The 14,789-nt window shown below is 48.2% G+C and overlaps 1 protein-coding gene across 3 annotated transcripts in view; it reads left to right on the top strand.

The window, feature by feature from the left end:
• Positions 1 to 14,789, top strand: part of NBAS (NBAS subunit of NRZ tethering complex) — a 2,361,081-nt gene that overhangs the window by 884,352 nt on the left and 1,461,940 nt on the right. For all 3 annotated transcript variants that reach the window (XM_078647778.1, XM_078647779.1, XM_078647780.1), the window contains exon 35: positions 2,708 to 2,809. In XM_078647778.1, the coding sequence (XP_078503904.1) occupies positions 2,708 to 2,809 (102 nt within the window). The remainder of the gene's footprint in view (positions 1 to 2,707; positions 2,810 to 14,789) is intronic.

Below are 14,789 nucleotides of genomic sequence, written 5' to 3' on the forward strand. Positions count from 1 at the left end.
GATGTTTTCAATTTAATTCTCTCTTGTACTGATCTTTTTTGTGGGGTTCTTACAGCTGGAACGTTGGGAGTCATTCAGATCCGTGATATCCCCTAGGTGGGGATGATTGTTGCACTTTATAAATAAAATCAATAAAACATTTAATGCAATATGTTATGTCAGAAAAACATAATGCAGGATCACTCAACTATGGATTTCATAAGGTCTTCACTAGACATCAAACTTATACTGAGCTGACAATTTGCAATGAAAATGTGATGCTCAGATCATAAAATGAACAGTGGTGTTGCTGCACACCTTTCATTGATTATAGATTAGAAAGCTTTGCAGCCTTCTTCGTGTAACTGTGCCATTCTCTAATTAATTGTTTGTTGACATAATTTAGCAGCAGCCCACAGCCTGAGGTGGGAAATAAGCATGAGGTTCCCCCTACATTCTCTTTAAACCCATAATGCCTCAGAAGTACAGAAAGCAGAAATCTGTTGGATGTAGGTTGGAATGAAACCTGATTGGCCGTACACCCCCACAGAAAGTCCCACCAGCTGTCATTCGCCTTGTGACAATATCATGTCTCAAGCTTGGAGGCACCCTCTTCAGCAGTATCCACACCACGATTAGGGGGGCTGAGCTTGAGGCTCCCACTTTCTCTCCAGGTCCATACAGCAATTTGGTGCTTTGGAAGGCCTGTCGCGATATCAGAGCAAGGCAGCTCCAGTGAGGGGGTCATCTGCAGTCAGAATGAAAACCAATGGGTTCCAGATCCTCAAAAGCAGTACCACTCTTTGCCCATGATCTTCTCACATCCTCTTTTCATGACCAGGGGAAGAAATCCTGTTCATGGCATCCTACAGTTACGCGCAACATATAGAAAGGGCATTATCTGTTTGATACTGTTAAGCTCAATTTAGTCTAGTGGGTTAGCCCCCCTGCACAAATCAAGGACCTCTTCCATCTTCCCTGTCCTGTAGAGGCACACAGCAATACCAACCACACAAAGGTGATATTAAGTGTAAACTTAGGTCTTTACAACCACTATCACCAATATAGCTTTTAACATTCCGGCCTATTTCACCCCACAGTGTTCTCCACCAGGACCCATTATGTGACCTACTGTTACTGCTGTTGTACAAATGAGTCTGCTCCACTCTGGTCAACACTGTAACGCTGCTGCATACTGTGACTAAGTGCCAAATTGCAATTCTGATGGTTCTAATCCCAGATTCCTCCCCTGAAGAACAATCCCAGGCACCAACCTGGATCCGAAGATCTTAAAAGCAATAGCTTCTGAGTGCTGCTAAGTGGCGTCATCCCGGAAGTCAACAAGGGATAAGACTTTATTTTTCCTCCCTCGCTGGAAATCCATCACATCAGATTGAAGTCTACTAAAGGTTGTTCAAAGACTCTGTTTTGTCTTTCATTTATCCCCGCCAAGTATTCCCCCTGCCTCAGCTTTTGACAGGCCATGCTATCATCCTTATGCAGAAGGTCAGTCTACTTCTGGCCAAGCGTGTCATCTAGAAAGTTCCAAAGTTGGAAATAGGTGAGGAGTTGAACACCAGCTGATCAATGGAGGCTTGTCACGGTCAATCGCAGACCACCTCTGGATGACGGTTGCCCTACAGTGAATCCTGAGCTTTTCCTTCACCAAACTGAAGTCATATCTGACATCCGAAACGAAGATTCCCTGCATAGGGACTATTCTGGAAATGGTGGTGTTCAAGGACTTACCATTGCTACTGCAAGTCTAAGAAACTTAGGATATTACCCTAATATTTCGGGCTCAGTCCTGGGTGTCAGTAAGAATGGTTCGGGTGGTACTTGGCCTCCTAGCCTCATGCATCCTCCTCGTCCTGAGTGCCAGATAGCACATGAGGACTCTAGAGTAGAACGTTTGGTTTCAGTGGGCTCGGCACCAGGCCAGTATATCTGATGCCATTCGTAACTCAGTGAAAAGGGCCCAGTATCACCACCTTACAAGAAGCCAGGGCACTGATTAACTCGCTGCTTGTTAGCAAGCTGGATTATTGGAATCATTTTTAGCACCTTCCGCATAGTGCTTTACTCCCCATGACAAAGCATTACATTTGACCACTGCAGTCTCCCTGGAAATACCTTGTTAATAATTATCGCCCTTGCACTAATTACCTTTATTCTAACAGTAGGACCCTTTACACCCATGTAATATCTCTAATCTTCCCAGATTACCTTTCACCCACTTTAGACAGATACATCATTTCTCCACCTACGATCAACCAATCTGCTCTTTCTAAGACCAAGCAAACCTAATGTCCAGATTCCATTCCTTCCACCTTCTGGAACCACCCACTGAAACGTTCTCCCTCTGACTATCGGAACAAGTGCAGCACTTTAAAACATCAATAAAGTCCCACCTCATTAAATCTGAAATCCATGAAAGTCACCTGGCCCTGCAGAATGAGCAATAACTTTAGATTTATCAGATTTGTACACTTCTTGAGCATGTGCAAGGCATGTGCCTTTTAAGGTGGACTATTGTCATCCCCTGTGTTGTTTTCAGATGTTTTCCTTGCTGTTCATAGCATTTATACCTTCTTTGATATTTTGTAATTCCACTCAATTCACCTATTGTCCTATGTTCCGAAATGAGTCTGTCTTAATGCTCAACCATTGTGAACAAAATAGTACTTGTTGCTTCCTGTTGAATAAGTATTCAAATATGTTCTCCTAGATCCTATATCAAGCCGTGAACTATCAGATTCGCCCTTCAGAAGCGGGAGAGAGTGCACATCTCACTGGACCTTCAGCGTTAATCAGTAAAGAGCAGCACCAGGTAAGGTGTGACACCCCCTTGTTTGTATGAATGGAACATGTTTGAATGAATAAGAGAAATCTGATGTTCCATGATGCATCACCTGTGACACAATCTGTAAAATCTAGGCATATGCTAAACATGAAATATAGTTGCAGAAATGTGTTGATCTCTTTTGAAGATGATGATCCTGCTAAGGTTATTTGTTTTTTTTGGGAAGGGGGTTTATATAGCGCAAACTAGACCCGAAGGTATCAGAGCGCTTCATATGAGCACCAGTTACGTTAGACAGGCACATTCATTTTTGTTAGACATGAGTAGATTAAGTGATTTGCCCAGGATCACAGAATGTTGAGCGCCCCTGCCGAGACTGGAACCCGGTTCCACAGCTCCGAGGTTGACCGCCCTATCCGTAACTCCACATTCTCTCCCCAGAATTATCTGCAACACATGCAGAGGGCATGGTTTGATGCCTTGGCGGCAATAGGGCGCAAATTCATTTGGACCAATAGATCTCTTATGGTAGCACTGGGTAAGGGCATACGATCAGTTTATGATAGAGAACTTGCCATGGCTGATGTCCGCCTTTATTACTGGGCACCCCAGCTGGTGCCTATTAATCCACTCCTGAGGCAGCAGAGATTAGGCAGGTTGTCCTGTGGATTCTTCACTATGACACTCCCGCTAACTCAGCGTTATCTCTGCTGCCATTCAAGGAAGCAGAATTGCTACCCTAATTGGGTCAGCATCATTTTTAGATAAAACTATATGAAGATATCCACCTATACCAAATCTATGTTACTTTGTAATTGTCTAATCTTGATATGACCCAGGATTCCAACCACTGTGTAGATTAGGGATAATTTGCCTCAATGAATTGCCAACTGATCATCATTGACTTAAACAATGGCAAAAACATGTTGACCTTTTGAGCTGTCAGAGATCATTGCCTATTTTGATAGCCACTACGTTTTTACACAGGTAGCCTCACCTATCAAAAAATTATTTTCTGATAGATACATCTGCCAGTGGATTCCTCACCTTGTGAATATCCCCCTGCGTCAGCAGCATCCGGAAATTCTTTTTGTAGCTTTGCGCCGACGTCACAGAGGCACGGCATCGCGCGCGACTCCGCTGACGTCACCGACCCCATATTAGGCCCATGCCGGCGTGATGACATCAGTTCCCTTTTTTCCGCGTCGCCGACGCTAACGGGTTTCTAGGGATCGTCCGTAGCTTTTGCTGTAACTTTGTATTATTCGTGTTTCATTGTCTTCTCTTTCGACATGTCTTCGAAGAAGACCGGATTTAAAGCATGTGGGGAATGTGGCAAAACCATGTCCATTGCGGATCCACATGAATGCTGCTTATGGTGTCTAAGCTCCGACCACGACGTCGAAGACTGCCAGTCTTGTAGGAAGATGACACCTAAGGCCCTTCGGGAGAGAGAAGCTAAGCTTTTTGTGGTGAAGCTTAAAGGAAGTAAGGAGAAGAAAAAATCGAGGTTGCGGACTCGACGTTCGAGGTCAAGGTCTCATTCGAGGTCGCGATCAGACTCGTCCTCGGCCCATGCTTCGAGATCCTCTAAAAAGAAGCATAAGAAGAGGACCCATGAATCCCGACATCACTCGAGGAAGGACTCGGGTTCTAAGCCGAAGTCGCAGGTGAAGCTGGTTGAGAAGGTGGTGGTATCTTCGCTTTCGGAAGAACAGGACGCCGAGGGTGAGGCGTCGCATGCGAATTCGCCAGGTTCACCGAAGCAGACAGCGAATCCATCTCCGGTTCCATTCCATCCTTCAGGTCGGGAGGATGAAGGTGAGGAGGAGGTGGTTGGAGGGGGAGAGGCTCAGTTGCCCGAGGGTCTGTCGACTCCGGTGCACCAGCCCGAAGAGGAAGTCGACGTTGTTTCGACTCCACGCCCTCAAGAGCAGCCTGGGGGTTTGTACCCAGCCTTCCCGGCTCCAGTTCAGGATCCAACGCATTCCCTAAATGCAATGTTTGGTATATATTCCAGGGCTGTGTACCCCTCTGGGGCTCCTGCTGGTCCCACGGGTCCGATGGCGTTTGGTCTGGGTGTTCCCCAAACCTATGCTCCTGCGCCCTTTATGCCGGCTCCGGCGCCGCATTGGCATTTTCCGACGCCGGCGAGGCCTTCGACTCCGAAGCCATCCACACCGAAGTCGTCGACGCCGAATCCTTCGACGCCGATTCCATCAACCCTGATGCCGAACCCTGAGCGACATCGTGGGATTCTTCCTCGTCCGACGTCGGGATCGGCGCCGGCACCGGCTCCGTTGGAGTCGACAGTCGATCCGACAGTTTCGAATGTGAAGCACAGGTCGAGGCGTGAAGCCCAGAGGCTGATGGAGGAAGAGAGGTTTCGTGATGAGAATCTGTAGGATGGTGAGCTGCAGGAGTCTGAGGACCCATTTGAGGACCTGACAGTGGCTAGTGGCCTTGAACTGTCCCCTGAGTGGGATTTTGTTTCAGTGTTGGATGAACCCTCTAAAGATGTGGCTCCTTACCATGTTGTGATAAAGAAGGATGCAAGTTTATTGAACATTGCTCTACCTACTGCTGAGTTTAAATCAAATCTTCTCACAGAGGTCTTTCACTCACCATCTTCAGTGACTGAACCATTGCTGCCTTTTAATGATGCCCTTAAAGAACCAATTTTAGAGGTTTGGAAGAATCCTGTGTCAGGTCCATCTGTGTCTAGGGCTGTTGCCAGGAGGTATAGATCTGCTCCTGATGACCCAGAATTTTTGTCCACTCACCTTCTGCCTGAGAGTTTGGTGGTGCAGGCGGCCTGTTCCAAAAGATCAACGGGAGCTTTTCCACAGGTTCCAACAGAAAAGGAGTCAAGGAAACAGGATCAGGCTGCTAAAAAGGTTTTCTCCTCCGCCAATATGGCACTGAAGTCCACAAACGCGACCTGCCTGATGGGACGTTATATCCATGCCCTGATGGACACTGTGAAACAGTTGGTGCCCAAGATACCGGGGGTGGATAGAAAAGACTTCCAGGAGGTAATCTCGGACACTCAGGCTGCAGCAAGGCAGGTGATTCAGAGTGGATTGGACACGGCAGACTCTGTGGCGAGGGTCATGGGCTCTTCCGTGGCAACGAGGAGAGCTGCGTGGCTAAAATCGAGTGAGTTTTCGACAGATGTCCAGTCTGCATTGATGGATCTTCCATTCGACGGGTCTGGTTTATTTGGCAAGAAGGCAGACGCTGCTTTAGAACGCTTTAAAGACAGCAGGGCGACAGCTAAGTTGTTGGGCCTTCAGACCAGGGGCACCTTTGGGAGACGTTCTAGAGGATTTAGCAGATCTTCTTTTCGATCCTACAAGTCAACACAGCAGCAGCCGCAGCAGCAGCAAAACACGCTGTACAGGTCATATAGGGGCAAGCAAAGAGCCCGTTCTCGAGGCCGTCAAGCTTCCTCCTCTTCCTCCTCTTCCCCATCCCAGCCCCTTGCCAATGCAGCAAAGCAGCCCTAGATCCGCCATTCCGGATCATGTGGGCCCAGTGGGGGGTCGGCTTACCCATTTCCTACGAGATTGGGAATTGATTACATCGGATCTTTGGGTTCTCAATCTCGTGGGGAATGGGTATGCTCTTCCCTTTCGGGAATTTCCCCCAAATTACCCTCCTTGCCAGGGTTTTTGTTCGGAGGACCACCTGCTTCTCCTGCAGGAGGAAGTCCTGGCGCTGTTCAGAAAAGGTGCAATAGAGGTGGTTCCGGAGCAGGAAAGGGGTCAGGGATGCTACTCCCGGTATTTTCTGATCCCCAAGAAGGATGGCAGGCTTTGGCCAATCCTGGATCTCAGGATCTTGAACCTTTACCTGAAACAGGAAAAGTTCAAGATGCTCACCCTTGCTCAGGTTCTTCAAGCGCTGCTGGAAGAAGACTGGATGGTGTTGATCAATTTGCAGGATGCGTATTTTCATATTCCCATCCTGAAGTCGCACAGAAAGTATCTCCGTTTCACGGTTGGGTCGCAACGCTACCAGTTTGCGGTCCTTCCGTTTGGTCTTACTACTGCGCCTCGAGTCTTCACCAAGGTGATGGCAGCACATCTCAGGAGGTCGGGGATACCTGTATTCCCGTATCTGGACGACTGGCTGATCAAAGCAGAGTCGCCGGGGAAGGTGCTCCATCATCTGCAAGACACAACTCAGTTGTTGCACAGGTTGGGTTTTGCGATAAATGTACCCAAATCTCACCTGGTGCCCTCCCAGCACAACCTGTTCATAGGTGCGGTACTGGACACTACTGTATGCCGTGCATTCCCTCCTCCTCCTCAAAGGATTCGCGACATACAGGAGATGATTCCTTTATTTTACAATGGAGCGGTTGTTCCGGTCCTGAAGGTCCTACGTCTGCTTGGTCTGATGGCTTCTTGCATTCTGTTGGTCAACCATGCACGCTGGCACATGAGGGCACTCCAGTGGTGCCTCCGCAGGCAGTGATATCAGCACAATGGAGATCTCAGGGAGTCAGTGAGGATCTCCAGAGAAACTGCAGCGGATCTGTCTTGGTGGAGCGTGGAAGGCAATCTGTCACAAGGAAAGCCTTTTCAACTTCCTCCATCGGTGGCCACAGTGATAACGGGTGCATCCACTCTAGGGTGGGGTGCTCATCTGGGGGACCTGGAAGTCAAGGGTCTTTGGTCTCCAGAGGAAAGGTTGCTTCACATCAACCTTCTGGAATTGCGGGCGGTACGTCTGGCGCTCAAGGCCTTCCTTCATTCCCTTCGCGGTCAGTCAGTTCAGGTCCTGACGGACAACACGACCGCGATGTGGTATGTCAACAAGCAGGGAGGAGTAGGGTCGCAGTGTCTCTGCAGAGAGGCTCTGCGACTCTGGTCCTGGGTTCAGGACCATCAGATTTGATTGATGGCAAATCATCTGGCCGGTGTTCTGAACGTTCGTGCAGACAGTCTCAGTCGGCAGTTCTCTGCCGACCACAAGTGGAGGCTTCATCCAGAGGTAGTTCGTCACGTCTTTCGGACGTGGGGAACGCCTCAGGTGGACCTGTTTGCCACTCACGAGAATGCTCACTGCCCGTCATTCTGCAGCCTCCAGTTTCCGATGCAGGGAGCCTTGGGGGACGCGTTTCAGTTGAGTTGGGACTCGCAACTCCTTTACGCGTTTCCTCCCATACCCTTGATTCCTCGGGTTCTGAGGAAGATTCGTCAAGACCGGGCCCAAGTTATTGGCCAAGAAGGGTGTGGTACACAGACCTTCTCCACCTCTCCTCTCACCCGCCGCTCCGTCTCTCTCACAGGGCAGATCTCCTCTCCCAGATGGAGGGGCAGGTTCTACACCCCCACCTCCAGACCTTACACCTTCATGCCTGGAGATTGAACGGGGCAACCTGATTTCCTATTCTCTCCCACACGATGCGGTGGATGTCATTTTGTCAGCCAGGCGTGACTCCACTAAGTCCATTTATTCCTATAGATGGTCAAAGTTTGTTGCTTGGTGTTGGGAGAAGTCTATTGACCCTTTAAGGGCTCGTTTGTCCAATATTCTTCAATTTGCTCTCTCCTTGGCCCAGCAGGGTTTTGAGGTGGCAACTATTAAGGGTTATTTGTCGGCCTTATCGGCTTTCCTTTGTTTGCCTGACCAGCACTCTTTGTTTAAGTCACCTATTGTTTTACGATTCATCAGGGGCCTTACCAATAAATTTCCTCCCACTCCTTTTATTGTACCTCAATGGGACTTGAACCTTGTTCTTACATTTTTGATGGGTTCACCTTTTGAACCTTTACACTCATGTCCCTTGAGACTTTTGTCTTTCAAGACAGTCTACCTTGTAGCAATTACCTCGGCAAGGAGGGTAAGTGAGCTTCAAGCTCTTAGTTCAAAGCCCCCGTTTTTTTATCCATTCATGCTGATCGAATGGTTCTTAGGACCAGGGCTGCTTTTCTGCCGAAGGTGGTAACTCCTTTCCACCTGGGGCAATCCGTTACCCTTCCTACCTTCTATCCTCCCCCTCACCCTTCTAAGGAGGAGGAGCGACTTCATCGCTTGGACCTTAAGAGGGCGGTGAGCTTCTACCTGGACAGGAAAAGAGAGTTCAGGTTGGATGACCAGCTGTTCGTTGGATTTGCTGGCTGCAGGAAAGGAAGATCTGTGCACAAGCGCACGCTCTCAAGATGGATAATTTTATGCATCAAGATCTGCTACTCCCTGGTGGGTAAGGAACCTCCAGAGGGTATAAGGGCTCATTCTACTAGAGCTAAGTCTGCAACATCTGCTCTTTCTAGAGGTGTGCCTGTAGAGGACATTTGCATAGCCGCGACTTGGGCCTCCCTCCACACTTTCGCGAAGCATTACTGCTTGGATACCGAGGTGAGGAGGGACGGCCACTTTGCACGTTCTGTCCTCCAAGATTTCTTGGTATAGAAGAGTGGACACCCTCCTCCGGGAGTGGGGACTGCTGTGGGAATCTATTCACAAGGTGAGGAATCCACTGGCAGATGTATCTATCAGAAGAACAAGTTACTTACCTTCGGTAACGCTTTTTCTGGTAGATACAGTATCTGCCTGTGGATTCCTCACTGACCCACCCGCCTCCCCGTTGTCCACTCTTATATACCTTACTTATTGTATATATATTTTTATTGTCAAAGGAAATGTTTATTACAATTTGCTTCCCTGCATTGGTTTCGCATTGTGTGTGTTATCTGTACATTGTGTACTGTGCACACTATGTATATTTCTACTGTCATTGGTCCATCCGTGTGCCTCGAAGGCACGGAAAAAAGGGCGAAACTGATGTCATCACGCCGGCGTGGCCCTAATATGGGGTCGGTGACGTCAGCGGAGTCGCGCGCGATGCTGTGCCTCTGTGACGTCGGTCCACAGCGGCGCGAAGCTACAAAAAGAATTTCCGGATGCTGCTGACGCAGGGGGATATTCACAAGGTGAGGAATCTACAGGCAGATACTGTATCTACCAGAAAAAGCGTTACCGGAGGTAAGTAACTTGTTCTTTAGGACTACTTGGTTTATTTTAACATGCACCTCAACACACACATACACTCTACTACACCTATCTACACAAGCAGCCCTACAAAAGATCTCCGATAAAGACCCCTCTTGTGGGTGCCCGTCTGGCATAGCAGTGCTGGCCCAACTTGGATCATGCCCTATGATAAGGCATGACACCCATCTGGTGTGTAAGGGCTCCTGTTCTAAGGAAGCTAACCCCTTGTCCAATTCCCTAGTTGCTGACCGACCACATATTCTCTCTTCACTCACCCATGAGGAAATACATACCTTTTTGTTAATAGTATTAATGAATGGATGCATGGGAGGGTGGGGAGATTCGGCATATCTGAGTGAATTTTCCCCTCTAGACTTAAACAAAGTGACAGGTGTACTTTCAAATTTTCAAATTCAAAAAAACTTTATTCGATTTCATGGCATGAGAAATCATAAAAGTACAAGAAAAGAAAAAATAAATAAATGCTTAACAGGTGTACTTTACGGCGCACCTATCCCGGCCTCCTTGCCAGAAGTGACCCAGGTGGTATTTCAGCCGTGGAGAGCAGCTCTGCGCTGGATTGGCTGGGACCGTAGGCTAACACTCGAGACCCCATGTGCAAAGGCAGGTGGCTGGCACATGTAGCAAACTTACAAGGCGTTAGTGGCTGGGACCCCATAGGGATCACAAAGTATGGGGACGTTTGAGAACGAGACCACATTTGAGCATTTCAGGACTTGTACAGCGAATTTCAGATGCCTGATTTCCAGTTTTTAGGTACCTCCAGCTCGGTCATGGACTTCATGAATACCGTGGGGATTTGGAGGGGGTTCCTGATTACAACCCACTTGATAGGTGCTTACTTATGAACCACTTGGGGAAAGGCGGGATCTCAAAGCTCTATAGAACACTTGTGATGCACTCACCTGACTTGATAAGCCCACTGAAAAAACTGATGAGACGTGTGTATGGAGAGGGGGTTGTGTGATGCAGATTGGCGGGATACGTGTATGGCTCACCAGGTCCTGGCAATATTGGCAAGGCTTTGATTGGTGCAGTTTAAATGTTTGCACCGGGCCTGCCTTACACCTTTACAAGTGTGAAAGGCTGGGATGCCCCTGGTGCCGGGATCCGATTGGAGATTTTTATGATATGATCTGGTACTGTCCTATAATAGACACATATTGGGCTGCTGTGGTTAATATTCTTTCCAAGGTGGTGGGGATACACATTGAGGAAAACCCTAGAATTGCACTCCTCTGGATATTGGATGATATGGGAGGATCCAAGGGGGATAGGATGTTGATGGGATGGGAACTGTGGTGGCCAAATGGGCTATTGCTATACTGTGGATGTCTGCAATGGCTCTGTCCTTGGTAACTTGGATTAAGGGCATTGATTGATGTGACAAAATGGAGGAAACAATTTACATTACATGGGGCTGCCCACGTAGGTTTGAGACTGTATGGAGGAAGTGGGGGACATACCATGTGTAGGAAGGTGAGTTTCTATTGCAGTAACCCCTCCCCACACTTTGTGACTGTCTTTTGATTCAACTTTGATTGTAGAGTACTGGGTTCCTGCTAACCAGGTTCCCAGTACCAGTGTTCTTTCCCTAAACCTATACCACAATTGGCAAATTCCAGCTACCCCTGTAAGTCCCTAGCAAGTATTACCCCTGGTACCTGGGGCATGGGTACTGATAAGGGTCCTCTGGGGCTGCAGCACTGGTTGTGCCACCCAGAGACCCCTCACCAGGGTTCTACATACTGCCATTGCAGGCTGAGTATCTTGGTGCAGAGAAATCCAAAGAGTCTCACACAGTTAAGTGTGGCATGCCACAAATACACTACATAAGATATAGGTAAGTCACCCCTACTGCAGGCCTTTGGCCCTAAGGCAGGGTGCATTATATCCTATGTTGTGGCATATCAGCATGAGTGGGGGCAGGCGATGTGAACCCCTCGCCTGAAATTCCACTATCTTGAAATGGTGGAAAGACGTCCTATCTGGGCTAGGGTAGTGCCTCTTCACACAGGAAGTGGTCACTAGCTGGTGTAGACACCCCAAGGGTAATTAGCCCATTGGCTACTACCTGTCTCCCCTTGTAACGCCCCTAAATTCAGTATTTAGGTGGCACCCCGGTTTTGAACATCCGATTCGACGAACAAGAGAAGACCAGGACAAAGAAGACCGCTGCACAAGAACTGAAGCCCTGCTGCAGAAGAAAAAGGTGCCAAACCCTGCCTGCTGCTCCTAGGACTCGACATTCGCTGCTGCGGTGTAATCCTGAAATCTGAGAAAACTCCAAGAACCCCGGAGCACCTCCAGCCTTCAAGATCGCCGAGAATCTCCCTTGGAGTGAAGGCATTACTTCCCTGCACACCGCAGGCACCGTTCCCGTGAAGTCCTGTTTGTCGACTTGCTGACCCCCAATGAACTTGATGCAGCACCAAAGCAAGAGAAGGTACAACAGCTCCAAAGGGTTGGACCTGTCTCCCCACCAAGTTTGGAGACACCAGGTCCTACCGGAGCCGCGGTGTACCAATACCCAGGGTACTAGACCCCCAACGGCGAACACAGAGAAGAAGAGCCCACTCCGGGCTGCCAAAGCACCAGAAGCAAGCCGCTGTTGAGTGACGTTAAGACACCCGAGATCCATTTCCTGAGTGGCCCAGCTGTCTCGAGATCGCATCTCCAGGTTGGCTGCTCCTGACCACGAGGACCTCAAGACGCATGACGTCCAGCTGACCTATTAGCTCTGCACCCGGCCCCAACACTGACCATCCAGCTCAGCTCCCCTGGTCCCTAGGACCTTTCGGTCTCCCCCCTCTAAGGAGACCCACCTAACTTGCCTGTAAGTCGCTCTGTGCAGTGCATTTTCAAGTGCCCCCCTCTGTCTTTGCGCACCATCTTCCAAGACCTTAGCACTCTGCTCCCAGCCAATCCGGGATGCTCCCGAACTTCTCCTGCTGGAACTCTGGACCTGGTCCAGACATAGACCTAAAACAAGAAGGTCGTCTGGGCCTGATATACTTTCTGCCTTCCATCAAGTGGATGCTACTGCAGCTTTTCAGGGGCAACACCAGTGCCACAATGTACTGCAGCAGGCAGGGCAGAGCGGAGTCCTAGGTTATGTGCCAGGAGGTCTTGTGTCTCTGGAGGTGGCTAGAGGATCAGGGCATCTTTCTAGTTGCCAATGATGTGGTATGGATCCTGAATGTCAGAGCAGATGAGCTGAGCAGATGCTGTCTGGGGGATCTCAAGTGACTTCTACATGCTGAGGTACTGCAGGGCGTCTTCCAGCAGTCGAGGAAACTTGCCAACTTCTTTTGGCCATGGTTGAAAAACCGCAGTGTCAGCAATTTTGCATGCAGATATTTTTGCATGAACACCTATTAGGTGACACATTCTAGCTGGAATACATTAAGGAACTCATGTATGCCTTCACCCCACTATCTCTTTGAGCACCAGTTCTGAATAAGATAAAGAATGACTGGGCATAAGTCATCCTAGTTGCCCCCGATTGGTCAAGGAGAGTATGGTGCCCAGAACGCATGAGCAATCGTCCTCTAATCAGGCTACCCTTTCCAGGAGGACCTTCTTTCATAACAACTGTGCAGGGTCCTTCACCTTAATTTATGCAATTTACACCTCTGTGCATAAAGGTTGAGCAGCAACAATTGACTGTATTCAATTTTCTTCTTGTAGTGATGGATGTTATCATGGTTGCCAGATGCTCCTTATATACCCGCGGCTGAGACAAATTTCCAATATGGTGTAGTGCTTGGGACACTGGCCCCTTCCAAGCAAGGGTTTTGTGTGCCCTTTTGTTTTTGTCTTTAACCAAGCATGGCCTTTCAGTGGGCGGGGTAGAATGGGTTTTCATCCGCCCTTTCAGCTTTCTAAGTTAACAGGGAAGGTGGTCCATCTTCCTTATTCAGTCCTGTTGTGAGGAGATTTAGTGAAAGCTTGGCATGCATGTTCTCTCCCATGCCTTTTCTGATGGCAATTGGTCTTGATATTTCTCATGTGAACACTCCTTTAGCCTGGGCAGAGCGATGTGCTGCATCTTCTGACCTTAAAGTCAGCCTTCCTCATTGCGATTCTATCAGCTTGTTGTGATAGTGAAGTGCAGGCACTGTCCATGTAACTTCCCAACATCACGTTTTTGCAAACAAATTAGTGCTGATGATTCAGGCGTCTTCTTACCAAAAGTTGTGACTTCCTTCAACATTGTTGACGGGTTTGGTGCTAAGCCTCCGTAACGGAGAGTCAGGCAGTTCCATTCAAGACTGCCTTTGAGTGAGCACGCATTGCTAGGACTTATGACTGGCTCTCGATTGGGGGACTTCATTTATTCTGTTTCGCCCACTGGCTCATTACTTCTTAACTCGTGATACTACAGGCCTAGATTCAAAAGACACCCTAAATTGATTTATTATCTTTGAGTCTTCCTGAAACCATCGATATTTGGCAGCCTTCACTATCGAGGCATTCTTAAGGGAATTCACCCCCATGATGGGCTGTCATCCTTTTTCTTCCTTGGCCTGAAGAAGACCCGCCATGACACTTGTTTATTAACGCTTTTGTCAGGGTCGAAACGTCAACGAGAGTGTATGGCTCAGCTTTATCAAGTCTCTTGGTCCCAAACCAATAAGCAATTGTGCTATTCACCAGAGACATTCTTTTCCGTTGTTCTGACCACTTTTACCATGTTTTCTCTTGATAACTTGTACATAATCTATTTCATCCTTGTATACATTAAACTCACTACACCACTGTCAATAAGCACTCATTTTCACTTTATTATATGTCACCACAGTTTTGCTTTGAATATTGACGGCCTTATAACAAAAATGCATATTAAGATTACTTTATTTAACAAAAAGTAAAACCTTTGTTTGCAAACGCATACTTGCCTGTGTTTCTGTGTTCCAACTGCATTGAATAGACTTAATACTTTGATTTATCTGTTATTTGTGAAGCAATTGCTCTTTCC

The sequence above is a fragment of the Lissotriton helveticus genome, chromosome 6 (genome assembly GCF_964261635.1).
Source record: "Lissotriton helveticus chromosome 6, aLisHel1.1, whole genome shotgun sequence".
In the NCBI taxonomy this organism is placed as follows: Eukaryota; Metazoa; Chordata; class Amphibia; order Caudata; family Salamandridae; genus Lissotriton; species Lissotriton helveticus.